At 40.2% G+C, this 15,132-nt stretch overlaps 1 protein-coding gene across 4 annotated transcripts in view; it reads right to left on the reverse strand.

The window, feature by feature from the left end:
• myo6b (myosin VIb) overlaps positions 1 to 15,132 on the reverse strand; it is a 53,717-nt gene that overhangs the window by 2,441 nt on the left and 36,144 nt on the right. Inside the window, exons 24-32 of one of the 4 annotated variants that reach the window (XM_037542082.1) lie at positions 15,013 to 15,103; positions 13,939 to 14,089; positions 11,822 to 12,030; positions 11,259 to 11,337; positions 7,320 to 7,480; positions 5,663 to 5,698; positions 3,393 to 3,496; positions 3,042 to 3,173; positions 934 to 1,152 (exon numbers count right to left, since the gene is read on the reverse strand). In XM_037542082.1, the coding sequence (XP_037397979.1) occupies positions 934 to 1,152; positions 3,042 to 3,173; positions 3,393 to 3,496; positions 5,663 to 5,698; positions 7,320 to 7,480; positions 11,259 to 11,337; positions 11,822 to 12,030; positions 13,939 to 14,089; positions 15,013 to 15,103 (1,182 nt within the window). Of the gene's footprint in view, positions 1 to 933; positions 1,153 to 3,041; positions 3,174 to 3,392; positions 3,497 to 5,662; positions 5,699 to 6,704; positions 6,747 to 7,319; positions 7,481 to 11,258; positions 11,338 to 11,821; positions 12,031 to 13,938; positions 14,090 to 15,012; positions 15,104 to 15,132 lie in introns of those variants that run through there. The other 3 variants (XM_017694456.2, XM_017694457.2, XR_005130825.1) reach the window with 3 other exon arrangements.

Here is a 15,132-nt window from a genome sequence, read left to right on the forward strand (position 1 = left end):
GTACGAAAATGCCTTGTTGATGTAAGAGGTAAGAGGAGAATGGGCAGACTAGTTTGAGGCAATAGAAAGGCAACAGTAACTCAAATAACCACTTGTTACAAACAAGGAATGTTTCCAACACCTTGTTGAAAGTATGCCACAAAGAATTAAGTCAGTTCTGAAGGCAAAAGGGCGTCCAACCTTTTACTAGCAAGGTAATAAAGTGGCCGGTGAGTGTATATAGTGAAATGGGTAGCATTTCCTACTGGTGTGAATGAGACTTAAGTCTGTGTAATGGAACCACGTTCCAGGAAATATTTTTACAAACTTCTTGCCAGCTCTCACTTCAAGAATCATCTCTGATGTAAGGCAAGTTAGCATGGCTGAAAAGGTCCTGCATTAAGCATGTAGATGTGTGTCAAATTTGTCAAAATCACATTACGTGCAGTAAAATTAACCTCTGCCTCTGCAAGGCAAAAACAGTTCCATTAGACAACAATAGCTAATGTGACATCAAAACATCACTTGGAGGAATTTGGTGGGTGGGTCTTTAGAGGGAGCATACACTTTTTAGGGGCAGATTTCCAGCACCAAAAAATTCACGTTGTCCCCAGATGTGTATTCTCCTGGCCCCACAAGATTACAAACCGCCATGATATTGTATAACTATCAGAATATTTTATTGAGAATAACAACATAAAGCAAAATATAGTACATACACATATACTATAATGTAAAATATAGTTTGTTAAATTACATTCCTAATGTGACAACTACTTTCATTACAGCTGGACAAAAAGTTAAAAAGGTCAGAGACTGTCCTTGTTAAAGGCTTATGCTGAAACATGCCCTAAATGCATGTTACTCTAGATGTTGTATATGTTATGCTTATCTGATAGCAGAAAGAGGAGTGGATGATGAACTTAAGAGTGAAGTAATGATATGTTCAGGTACCTGCTACCAGTAGGATAGGCTGCTTGTCGGGGTGCAGTTCCATCTGCCTGGCAATCCAGGGCCCATCAAAATGGGCATACCACCAGCCCTTCTTCTTGTTCTGGGGGTCTTTATATTGGTCTGCAGGCCGGATGAAAGGGATGCGGAAGTAGCGCTGCTGCCGATTCATAGTAATCTCTTGCTGCCGGGCAGGCACAGGGGGAGCTGGGTTCTGCTGGGCTGGAGTCAACAAATTAGCATACTATACATGAAATACGGCATTGGTCCTGATATCCAATTTAACAAATGTTATTTGTATAAAAGGATACAATGCATACTGATCAGAGGTGGAAATAAAAATAAAAAAAACACAGATTAAAATGAACCCTTTCTGAAAGCTTATTCTCAGGAGGGTGCAGGAAAAAAGTTATTTTCTGTTCTGTTATGGCTGAGGCAAACCAACACCTGATCCTTTCACTGAGAGTCATAACATTAGAGACATGCCATCTGATGGAAAACACATCCTGTGTTTGAAGTGAGGCACATCTTAAGAATTCTCTCCAGAGTCAAAGAGAATATGAGGATGTGCACCTTGACAAAAGCAGCAAAAGACGCATGGCTCTAATGCAGCTGTTTGCTCTGCACACATGAACACCTTAAATAAAGTTTTGGATTTTTTTTCCAGGCAAAAAAGTGAGAAAATAAATAAGGAGGCATGTCCTTCCCCACAAACACCTGTGTTTGCCATGAGAAGTGCCTCTAGCTTTGTGCAAAAGCACACCACTTAAGTAACAACAATCAGGGGCTGGCTGTGACTGGATGCTGGACGTCTCATCAAAACAGGAGATAATAAGAGAACAAGCTGCTCTGATGAGCTGCGCTCCATCATCAGCATGCAGTATTACCTTTTGCTAACCATGAGGAACTCTCACTGAAGCTAATTTTAATATTCACAGAACACATTAATAATGTTACTGTAAAGGGCTGTGTTGGGCAGTTATTCAAAAAGTTACTTTTCTCAAATTTCACAACATCCTCTACTCCAGTTAAAGGTCTGCCCTCTCTCGCTTTGCCTTGGTTTTCTGTGTTTTAGCACCATCAAGTTAATATCCCAGCTTTGGAGAACCTAATTTAACCTGAATCACTGTTTTACAAAGGAAAATTCAATTGTCCTTTTAGTTTTAAACGGTTTAAATGGCCTGTCACTGTCCCAGCCTTTGAAAAAGACACAACCAGTTATTTATTTATTGATTAAAATTAAAAATGACAAACTGTTTGAAACCACAGAAAATATCCATTAGAAATGGTTCAAACACTTTCCTCAGAGGAATAAAATTTTTAAGAATAAAATAAAGCAGAGTCTGGGCTGAAAATCAAGTAAGGTCTTTGTTTGAAGCTCATTTTAATTCAGCACAGGGATCTTAATCCAACAGTTTCTTGTAAGTGTAAGATTTTTTGCTACATACAAGAACATGTGTAGAAAATATATATAGAGAAAATGTATGATTTAAATAGATCATGTTTAATTAATGTTCTCTTTGAGAGATATGAGAAATGCAAGTAACAAAATTATTCTTAAGTAAGGAACTGCAGTGTGATGACAAGTATTTAAACTGTAAGGTGATGCATTCTTGGGGGAATTCTTATCGAATCATCACAATCATGAATTCTCATAATGAGGGAGAGTCCTGATTAGCATCAGGTCTTTTTTATAAAGCCATGTCTCTTAGGGTATAAGCAGAACACGGAGATGAATGATGAATATGTTGCATCTATTGTGTATGATCTATGCACATGTCTCGTGTGAGGTACTATATCACCATAGTCAGTGACTCATTTGGGAGCTCTCTGCTCAGCCTCTGCGCTGCATTTCTTGCTCTTTGACTTCCAGGCATGGTAGACCTTCAGATGACAGCTATTTTCTATGTCAAGATATAGTAGAGTAACGGTGTCCTGAGCAAAGAATGAAGTCACACCACCTCAGTTTGTGCTGTGAGCCGAGCTTCTGTGGTCCCGTCGCATATAATCCCGCCCTGTGAAAACGCTGGCCCTCCCTACGTTTTGTTTTGCCCCAAGAGACAAAGACTTTATGATCTATGCCCAGTCACATGTGTGGGGTGCTATCTTACCATAGTCAGTGACTGATTTGGGAGCTCTCTGCTCAGCCTCAGTGTTGCGTTTCTTGTTCTTTGACTTCCAGGCATGGTAGACCTTCAGACGACGATGAAACTCCTCTCTGCATGCTGCCAGTAGCTCGATATCTACAGAAGATATTATTTAGCTTAAAACAATTACAAACTATGACCAAATTAATAAATGTTGCATGCAGCATCCCAAAGTCATACACTTCCAAAAGAACTCCAGTTTTGCTGGTTGGCAGAAAAGCAGACCTCTTTAAAATGTGACATATATTATTCAAAGAAACTCTCTACAGTCGGCAAGGTGTGAGAGGAGTGGTCAGAGGTAGGCCCTGCTCTTACCACAGGAGGTGTTGATGGCATCTCGCAGCTCAGCATATTTCCACTTGCTCAGATCGTACTTCTTCATCCCAGCGGCCGCCTTACTGGCTTGCACCTGCGGACCCCTGTCAGTGCACAAGCAAGCCTAATTACGCAGTGAAAACAGGCACATTGCGCCATTAGAACAGGTTTCTTTGCCTTGTTTTAAAGGTACTGTCTCACTTTGATTTAAGTAATCAGTATGAAAGCGACATGCAGGAGCTGCTTTTACCTGGAAAACAGAATCAGCAAAGCTAATTGGAGCAACTCATTAGGCTCAGGGTGAACAGCAATCACTTTGATACTAATGACAAAGGCATGATGGCATACTGTCTTACTTGACAGCGGTCCAAATCAGCACGGTGCTGAGAAAATCAGGGCATGCCTTGGGAAGGGCAAGGCAGTGAGAAGCTAGCTCTAGAAGCAAGAGTTCTAACAGGAGGTGAGTGAAATGGGCAGAAGGGAGGGTGAAGGTAACAGGGATGCAGCTGTACATGGCTGTGATTGTGCTGTAGGCCAAGGATTGTGGCACTCCTAGTACTCCTAGGTTCTAGCAGCTCTAACAACTAAGTCAATCAAACTCATGATATCCCTCTTCTTAACTCGAGGCACTCTCGCTTTATCTAGATTCTACTGAACTCAGTCACACTGACCAGTGTACACTCAACCCCCAACCGACCCCAAGCTCTCCGGCCATAATCCTATTGGATTCACTAAACCTGGCCATTAGAAAGCCTGTATGCCGTGTCAACGGTACGGTTGCATGCAACTATACTGCAAAGAAGGTAATTGAGTCCAGCCACAGGGATCAGGAAAAGTCAAAGAGGACAACTGGTCAGGTGGTGAATGCTTATGGTTTAGTCACAAGGCAGTAAGTGCTGATCTTCTTATGATGTTTCTGGTAAGGAATATCTGCAAGCTCCTGCAGCTATGCTTTTAAAGGTTCTAAATATGACTGTTTAAACATTCATACTTAAACAAACAACTATGTTCTATGTAAATATATAGTGGAGTAATGGTTCCTGAGCAGAGAATGAAGTCATGCCGCCTGTTTTTTTGTTTCACAGCTGCTGTGGTTTCCCCATGCACATTAATCCCGCCCTGTGAAAATGCTGGACCTCCCTAGGGTTTGGTTTTGCCCCAAGTGACAAGGACAGTAACCACCCACACAACACACAGCATCCCCTCCCAAAGTATATTTTTTCCCTATTTTACCAATATCTTTCCATTTTGTCCCATTTTACCAAAATTCCAACAAGAAAGTATTTCTTATATTATGGTACATACCTTGATCAACCACTTCTTTAACTACTCTGTATCTACATTCTTTGCCCATTTTATTAGGTCAACATACCATATAGATACACTAGTACATCTATTTCTCTGCATACTTAGCCATCTGCTACAATGGTCAGAACCCCCACATATCAGGTAACAACTTGGTTGTGAATCATTCTCAGTGCTGCAGTGACACACTGACGTGTTTCTGTGACATGCTGGTCTGAGTGGATCACATACAGCAGTGCTGCTGGCCTTTTCAAACACAGTGTCAACTCTATCAGACACACATACTTTGTTGGTCCTCCTTGCAGATGTAAAGTCAGAGACGGTAGCTCATCTGTGGCTGCAGTTTGTGTTATCCATCCTGTAGTCCTTCATCAGTGGCCACCAAGTCAGGCAGCGGCTTTTAGACGGTGTGAGAGGAAACAGTGCTCTGGTGTCTATGTTAGGCTAAGACGAACCCCCAAAAGACCAGACATTATGCCCACTGCCTCGACAACAAAGTGGAGTACTTCAGATGCACGACTAGATAGCAGGAGGTAATAAAGGATCTGATTTTTATTTGAAATGTGACAAACATCCTTGACTTACGAGTTTGGCCAAATAGACTAACCTGTGTGTACTGACTGTACATCGCATTATCTGCACTTGTGTCATGCTGGTAGAGCAATAACAAAAGTCAATCTTGAGGAATAATTTGGATACTGGAAACACTGTAAGCAATATGTGTAATTAGGAGCAACATGTGAGAAAAGCTTATGAGATGTGTTATGAATTATTTCTGTCAGATTGATTACAGTTCACCAGTGATTACAGTTCACATGTAAGACACTTGCTGCAATTTTGATTGAATCATTAACAATAATTGGGTAATAATCACATAAATATTCTAATTCTTCATAGGAAACAAGTGCTTTGATTGAAATTATTTCTAAGTGACTCCAAAAACAGATTGAGGATATTTAACCAACCTACTATAAACAGGATCAAACATCTTCATGATTTCCCTATGGAAGACATAATAATCCCAAAACATGAAAGTAATATATAAAATTACAAATGACAGACATGTTGCCTATTTTTTTTTTTTTTTTTTTTTTTTACAAGCAAACATCATTCAAAAACAACATAGGTAAAATCTTGTCCTAGGTGTTAGTCACAGTATCACTGTGTGTGTATGTGTGTCAGAGAAGCTCAAGCATGGCTGAACACAGTGACAGTGACTTGTGAGGTGGCACTCTGGTGACTCTTGACAGCTGCGAGGAGCAAAGCTGCTTAACGCCATCCCCACACTAGGAGTCATCAAACCATGCAGTCCTGCTGATTAACCCACTCGGACAGGTGTCAGCAAGGAACAAACACAAACATAAACACATCTAATTAGGTGGATTCATGATGAGCTGCTTGTATAAAGTTAAACTTTTGTAAAGGCAGCTCACATATCAGAAAATGCTGAAGACTCATCAGATTTCAATTCACATAAATCAGAACTTGCTGGAGAAATGCAGTTCAGCATATGGGAACAACAGTGCACTGCAAAGCTGGATTCAAGGGTTAGTGAACTTCATGCTTCAGTTTACAGTAGCCAAGTATAGCTCATTAACTCAAGAGTCCAGTTTTGTAGTTCAGCTCCCAGGCAACATCTAAATCTGTATAAACTAATGAGGTTGCAAACAAAGTTGATTTAACTGATCAATTAGTCAAAACAAAAACTGCCTCTAAATGTCACGATTGTTCTGGCTATAAAACCTTAATTTGTGACAAAAACAAAACAAGCTATCTAACCCCTAAAACACTGCAAAAACTCAGATGAAGACAATAGACTGATCCATGAATAAAGGAAGTATTGGGGTTCAAATCAAACTAAGAATCAGCTCATTGCTTCTGATAGCTTTGCATTAGTAGTGTAAACTTCTATCTAGGTTGGTGAAAGATTAAGAGTAGAGGACCTGTGAGTAGGCTTTGTTAAAGTGAGTGTGGGGATCAGGGACATGGGTTTGTTCTATATCTTACTTCTCTGACTCTGTGGAATGTGTCACACCTGCAGTACCATAGCTGAAACAGGGGAGAGCAGAAAAAAAAGGTTTCATGACACCATAGTCTTGTCTCTGCTTGCTTGTGGCCTGAATGAGTCAGAATTGAACATGGCTTTTGTCATTCTCTTAACAGAAGAATGAAGAGGGAGTCCTCAGTGCAGCTTTTGTTCAGTTTCTTGTAACTCTTAACAGTGAATGAATCTACAGCAGGTCCATGTGGCCACTGAGCCAGCGTTAGGCTCTCCCAGGGTGGGAAAAATATTTGTTTTAATCTCAGAGCCAGTTTCATAATACAAAGCCGTTTGCTTGGCTGCAGTTGAGCTGTTTTTGTTGCTTCACAATAGCAGCAGGGCTGCAGGCTCTTTTCATATGGAAATCACAGAGCATCTGTGATAGGTATACTTTTTGTTGAAGGGTGCACCTGAGCAGATTGGAGTGGGAGCATGTTTTTTATTGTCTGATGCTACCTGCAGCAGCCAGAGGAACACATCACTGTTTTTGTGTGTGGGTGTGTGTGTGTGTGTGTGTGTGTGTGTGTGTGTGTGTGTGTGTGTGTGTGTGTGTGTGTGTGCGTGTGTGTGCGTGTGTGTACCTGCGCAGGCTGGGGTCCATCTGGGCCTCGTCCTGAATGAGTTCGGCCTCACTCTGAGCGATCCTCAGAGCCAGTTCTCTATCTCTTCTCTCCTGCTCCAACATAGCCTGCCTCTGAGCCTCCTCCTCCCGCTCCAGAGCCAGCTGAATATCAAGCTCCGCCTGCACCACAACACCAACAGATAGTTGAAGGTTACACTTTCAATGACATCTCCTAATGACTGTATTCTAAAGCCTCACAAACAGGCCTGTCACAATAATAAAATTTAAGGTGATGATTAATTGCCATAATAACTGCAATTAACAATGTGATTACTTTTGTTTTTCTAGGATAATTTTTTCCCCTTGTGCTCCACCACCTATAAAGTTTGAATGAAGTCAGAATTCATTTTTACATGGCCATTTTACAACCCCACTGTCTCCCTTAGAACAAAACAGTCTGTTTTTTTTTACTTTATTGATCTATGTAAATGACCTCTGTTTTGATTCGCATTGTATTGTGCTTCATCCAAAAAGATGTCCAGGCTAAAACATTCAGTAACATTTGCAGACAATTAATAAACTTTAACAGAGTATCAGTAACACATCAACATATCAGTAAAGTAGCAGTAGTGAAATATTTTGGTTTTGCTCCTACTTTGCAGCAATTTGACAAAATTAAAGTGTGGTGTTTATAATTTTGTTCAGTATAGACTGTATGGACTGTATGAACAGTAGTTTTTGAAACTAAGAGTATGTACATACTACATTCAAAAAGCCTGAATGTCTTTTTTAAAGTCTATACCTAAACTAGCCAAACTGGCTGATTAGCTTCTCATCTTATAGCTCCTAATCTCAGCTTCTGACACTCCACCAACAGAGGTGCGGACTGTCTGATAGGTATAAAAAGCTATGCTGGCCAAAACTTTCAGGATTTTCTCAGATGTATTCTGTTTGGCTTTCCACAAACCCATGTGTCCAAACTGCCATGCCCCAGTTTCAGTATGTCCACAGTTTTGCCAAACAATTGCCTGCTCTGCAGGCCATGATGAGTTTCACAGAACAAAACACAGTAGCTAGACTGAAAAATATGCACATAAATTTCATGGCATTTCATCTTTAAAAGGGATATAATAGTTTTCTTTTAAGAATTTAGTGACAGAGAGCATCAGACTCTGATGAAGGGCAGAAGTCTGGCTTGTAAGACTAAGCAGCTCCCAAATGATGACAGACAAAGCCTGAGCTCAAATAATCAAACACTGTTACTGTGCTCTTAAAAGATGTTAAAAGTCAGATGTAAAAAACGTTTGCTGTATCCATAAGACCCATGACAGGTCTCAATAAGTGCATTTTCTGCTTTCTTTCTTTACATTTATTTGCCTCAACTCACCAGACGAAAATGCACTAAATTGGTTAGTTGGTTACACTGTACACATATGAATGTGAAAGCTTCATATGTGCAACTGTGTAAACTAATCACAATTGACTTAAATTGTGATTAGACGATTACGTAAAAATTGTGAGAGGCCTAGTAAAAAGCACTTCTTGCTAGCAAAATGGCTAAACTGGTCAGCAGCTCAATCACAGTTTGTGAATGTGCTGCCAAAACAGCCAAATATCACTACTAAAACAGTTTTTTTTTCTCCATTTTTCGCACCATTTAAAAATCTCAGAAACCTTCTACATTGTCTGGACATTTTATGACCACTAAAATGGTCCAAAATGACTTCTAATAACATCTCATTACACACAAAGTTAAGAAAGTTTTTTTCCCTTATCCTATAAAGTTACCATTTCAGAGATGCAATGTTTTGTTATGACACTGCCACAATGCTGCTCACTGTGCAGTGGAGCAATGCTCCTCCTTAAAGCTGCCTTAGGCTTTCCCTGAATCTCTCCACAAAGCCTGGAGCGCCTGAGGAGAGGGAGATTAGGGAGGCCCTGCTCCAGACTCTCCAGAGCCCATCTGCAGCAGAACCAGTGCTGCCCCCCGCTGCCAGGACCTTAAGCCATGCTGTGTGCTAAGGTCCGATTAGACATATTACTGAGGTTATAGCAGAGCTAATACACCTAGCCTGTGATTCCACGTCTAGACGGACCAGAAACTAGCCAAAGTCTGGTGTCAAAGGTTTCAGAATGTATTAGCGCATGCTAATATGGGAGCAAGCTCAAAAGAGTAATGGAACAGCATCAGACAGAATCTTAAGGAGCTTGAAAAAGTCACTAACATGAAGGGAAGGAAAGGGGAGGTAGTCACCCTTCCTGAAGGGAAGGATATAGCATCTATTTATAAAAATGACGCCATTATTAATCAATCTGCTGGGGAAGCTGCAAAAGGGAAGCAGTGGGCTTGTTCGAGACTTTTTACATCACCGATCCCCAGATTCTGGGAAAATTGCAAATAGAATTTAAAATTTACAGATCATTTTAGAAATTTAAACTTTAGACCAGGGGTTCTCACCCATTTGTAACTCATGACCAACACAAATGGCCACAAAATCTTCTACGGCCGACAACAAGAACTAATTGATCTGATTATTTTTTTCTTACTAATGAGTAGTTGTTGTTTTGCAGTAACCATCTGCTGGATTTGACACACATTTCTAATGTTTTTAATAATGTAATAGTGTTGTGACTAAATAAGTGACTAAACCAAGTAGTTTGTGCGTGTTTTTAGTTTCCATGCACATAAACCCTAGTGCTAAATACTCATTGCTGTACTTTCAGTTTCAGGTTTATGCTTGGTTTTCCCAGAATGAGATACGGCTTTACTAGAAAGACCCTAATTTTATCCATTTATCCATGATAGTTGAATTTATGGTTGAATCAACATTTTACAGTGACTTGCAATGAAAATATCAACATAACTCTAGCTTTTTGGCAGAACAATCAATGAGCTTGCTATAAATATGATGTTTTAGTTTTGCAAGTAATTAACAAAATAATATTTGTAATATCTTGTAGCAGTATTTGGTTAAATGTCTATATTGTAAAACATTTTTGCAGAAGAGAAAGACAGCCAGCAGCCCCCCTGGCAGTAACGCCATGGCACAAAGCAAAGTCATTGCCCACACTTTCAAACCACTGCCTGCTTTAGTGAATTTGCTCAGCAAGACATGGTGGTGTAGCTTTAGCAGCTTTAACCCCCTAAACACTTCAGTTATCTTCTAATTATTTCATAACTTGCATATTAGTTAATTAGTAGTTAGTTCAAGGGAGAGAGGCAATTTTTATGTCGTATCAAGGTTGAATGAGTTGACCAACATATATACATTCTTATTAACATACTCTCGGTCACGCCCTTAAGTACTGAACAGTTTCAATCTCAGTCTTAAGGGCCCTGCCTAGATGGTCCACATTTTTCCTTCACCCTATGTGTTGTGACCCTGAGGACCAGTTTGGGAAAACACTGGTGTGGAACATCTCAGCCATGTAGCTCCATTTTTTGCTTTTCATTTTATTATTACATTTGACACCACATTCATACATTCAAATTTTTTTTCTCAAAAATCGCTATGTTGGAGATGCAAGGTTTTGTTATAACAGAGGCACAATTCTGCTCTTTCGCACCACTATGCAATGGCACAATGCTACTAGACATAATGCTGGTTTGAAATGTAGTGTTAAAGATGGGCTTAGAAAGAAAGGGGAAGTATAAGCCACACAACAATTCAGACACGAAGTAGCTTGGCAGGGCAATCTATCAAAACCCTGAGCCAGAAGCCATGGGAGCCAGAAGACAGAAGGACTTTCACATCCACAAGAAGAGCAGGGACTGATGAATCTGTGCCTACACTGCTGTGCCAGCTCAATATGGCATACGATTATTACTGAAGTGGACAGCAGCTATGCCCTCCTCTGAACATACCAGTATGAGGGCAATTGGCAGTGTGATCTGGCAAAGGGGGCCACAGAGGAACGAAATCGATGGTTCAATACATACATGTACACACAAACACACCTGCAGGATTTGCTCTTCCTCTTCCCTCTTCTTCCTCTGTTCTTCTTCTTGCTTCCTCTTCTGCTCCATCTCTGCTTTCCTAAGGTGAGAGAAGAGAAAAATCATGACACATTTTGATGAACCATATAATTCAAATAAAATGAAACCAAGAAAGTGCTAACACAGTACTGCATTTTTCCAGTTGTACTGAAATTGTTGGCTGAATTTTCAACTTTCCCACTGACCATCCAAACTATAACATAAAGGCTGTAGCTCACTGAAAACTTTGGCCAAATGTATAGTGTGTGAAAATATTTATATTTTAAAATGTGGGCTGGAAGAGGCCAAAAAGAAGACAACAAGATAAATGATGCCAGTACCAACTGAGAAAACATGTAGTCTTTGGCAAGAAAAACATTTTTGCTCACACTCAGATTCATGAAACAATGACAAATGGTTTCAGTGATGAGAGAATGCAGGAGGAGTGATGGGAGAATATACAAGTGAGACAGAACGAAGGGGGAAAATAAAAAAATAAAAAACTTCCCCAACTCCCTCCATTAACCCATTAAGGTGTCACGTACATGCGACGGTCTTCTTCCTCTTGTTTGCGTAGCTGCTCTTCTTCCTCATGCCTCTTCCTCTCCTTCTCCATCTCTTCTTGGATGCGCTTCAGCCGCTCCATCTCCTCCTCCTCTTGCTTCTTCTTCTGCATGGAGGAGAGCAGCAGCTCCGATTTCTTCACCAAGCCCTCGTACTCCTGCTCGATCTCCTTACGACTCATCACAGTGGCCTGAGAGGACAAAAGAGGAAAGGAAGGCAGGAAGGAATAAAAAGAAAATAAGTCATTAAAAGTTTGAGAAAGAACAAAAAACAAGACAAGAAAGAAAGAAAGAAAAAATTAGAAGGAAAGAAAATAGAAAAAGTAAGAAAGAAAGAAGCAAGGTCATTACAAGAGTTAAAAATACAGAGAACAAAAGAGGAACACAATGGAAAAATGAATATTAAGAGAAAGAAAGAGAGAAAGAAACTACTTCATTTAGTTCACTGGGTGTTTGTGTGTAACAGTTAAAAACCCCTCAATCTCTACATCGCTAAAACTCATTAGAAGAGGAACAGTGAAGCATCACTTTGAGTAACTTTTTGGAGTGAAATCAAATGGCAGTTACACTGCAGTTAGCCAGCAGCCCTCATCAAGTGGAAACGAGCGGTGATGCCGGGACAGACACACCTCGCTTGTTTTCATATCCTGCAGTCCCTCATTAAACCAGAGCATCACCTCAGTACCATCTGGCAGAATGCCAGAGGAGTGCAGGGGAGCTCAGAGGCCATCGAGCAGATCACTGGATGGGGGGGGGATGCCGCTCATTTAGACGGAGGAAGGAGGCGATCAGGTGGAAAGGGTACAAGCTCTGGTGCCACTCATTTATCAGCACGGCAGTGAGGAGGGCGCAGTCTCTGGAGCTCACTGTCAACTGTGCACATTTGGCCTGACACATGAAGGCAGTGTCCCCACAGAGACAGAGAGAGACAAGGTGTAGACAGCTCTGAGCTTACTCTGATGAAGGGCTCAAAGGGCACAGAGTGGGCGAAAGTTTGTAATGGAGTGATGCTGCAGGAAAATTCTGAGGATCATATCTGAGGTATGGTTGGTGGAGCCGACATGAGTAGTGCTTCAAGGATTAATCAGCAATGTCAAAGATGAAAAAAATGTTCACATGGATTTTTATTGCTGACTCGCTAGGAGATCTTAAAGAGGAATTCCACCAATTTGTCAAAATTGTCCATTACTAAATAGATATAAATATCTTTAAAAATTCATATAAAAAGTAATTCAGCACAATCTGATGTGGAATGTGTTATTCTAGATAAACATAAAGAGTGAGAATTGTTTACACTGGTAGTGAGAGGATGTAGAAGAGTGTAATGCCTCTAAAAGGGTGGGGGTGTTTATATAATAAATTGGCAAACTTTAATACACCACAGAAAACATTTGGAGAAAAACGGCTTCTATTGTTCTTTTATAAAGGAAGAAAGCTTCATGCACAGAGGGAACTTTAAATGATGCCAAAGGAAAGGGAGAAGATGAAGAGGAATCAAAAAGCAACTCAGATCAGTTAATTAAGCAAATAAAAGTGCCATTGCAAACTATAAATTTAATATGTATATACATTGCATACAAGTTTCATATACACACACACACATATATATATATATATATATATATATATATATATATATATATATATATATATATATAAATAAATAAAAGGCCATTACTCTGCTAGTCTAAAGGTAGTCTTATTTTTAGGTTGATTCACCACACACCCAATTACAGAAAGACAGGAGGACCTGGGATGCAATACCAGCAGTCAATCTTGTTTTGTGTTAAGATACAATGCCTTTAATTCTGAGGCACACCTGAAGAGAGGAAAATTCCAACTGGCAGCTAAGTCTACAATTTATGTAACAGCAGCTTTAGTTTTTCTTCACTAGACTGTGGGACGACTCGTGTCTCCTGCATTACTAATGGCAACCTGATACAGGGCTTCCAAGCAAGTAAAATACAACAAGTCAGAAAACAATGTACCTTGTCCCATGCAGATCAAAAGAGCTCCTCTATGTTACGAGTGCCTGCTTTAGTATTTTCCAAAGCATGCATTAATTCTAAAACATAACATTTAATTAGCAGCGCCCTCACCTTAATCTTGGCCATAAGGGCATCGATGGAGGCAGCAAGGTCCTGGATTTCCTTGCTCATCTCCTGTTTGCCCTCTTTTAGGCCATGTACAGCCTCATTAAACTTCTCCATTCTCTTCTTCAGGTTCCGCACCTTCACCAGGCCGTCAATGCTACATCACAAAGAGTTACAGTGAGTTACAGTGCTTCTTAAAATGTACACAGCCTCTGAAAGTTTGGAAATAAACAGAAAAATTAGAAAACACCCAGATTTACAGCAGTGGTGATAGGAACTAGGGGTTGTAATGTCTACAGTGCAAATGTAGGTATTTTGTTTTGCTACCCAAAAATGACCAGGAAACCTCATACATATTCTTATATGTAAATATAATGTTGATAAGAGTAAAACAGAGGCCAAGTCCCAAATCATTTTGAGAAATATTTTTGCCTTACAACGCCCTGCAAGTACCACTCTGCTATTTACAGATTTCTCTCAAAACTATCATAAATGTCTCAAGCATCTGGCAACACGTTCATAACCATTTTATGTAAAGGTATAAAAAGGTATATTTTATGTAGGACCCACACATCCAACACATACAATCCAGGCATAGTGAACTCCAGTCCTAAAGGGCCAGAGTCATGCACAGTTTGGGGGTTTTCCTACTCAAGCACACCAAATTTAACTAAGCAGTTAATTGCCAGGTTTAGTAGCGTTAAGAGCAGGAAGATCACCAAACTGTGTTGGATGCCAGCCCTCTATTGCCACTTGGTGTAATCCCTCTAAATGCTGCCTAATGCTTGGGAGAGAGCTTCTGGTTCCTATCACCACCTATCACCTAAGTTTCTTTAGAATGGAGGATTTCACATCAAACCACTCTGAATGACTGTTTACACCTTAACACTTAACTGAATTAGGTAAACATTTATTAAGGTCTCTTTTAATAAATGATCTTGTCATTGCCTGCCAGCAATTTTTGCACTTTAACCTTTTGGATCTTTTAACTAGCTTTTGAACAAAAAGATGTTTGGTTAATGGAAAGCAACTGGTTTGACCGAATGAAGACTGGTGTTTCTGATGAGCAGAGCTACCCACCGGGGCTTGTGTCTTCTCTTGCATAACCACATGCGAATCGTCTTCTGAATCTTAATGCAGGCGCTGGCCCTGTATTTCATTTTGTTTTTCACTGCGGGAGAAGGGGAAAGGACAGAGAGA

The sequence above is a fragment of the Pygocentrus nattereri genome, chromosome 10 (genome assembly GCF_015220715.1).
Source record: "Pygocentrus nattereri isolate fPygNat1 chromosome 10, fPygNat1.pri, whole genome shotgun sequence".
NCBI classification, from domain to species: Eukaryota; Metazoa; Chordata; class Actinopteri; order Characiformes; family Serrasalmidae; genus Pygocentrus; species Pygocentrus nattereri.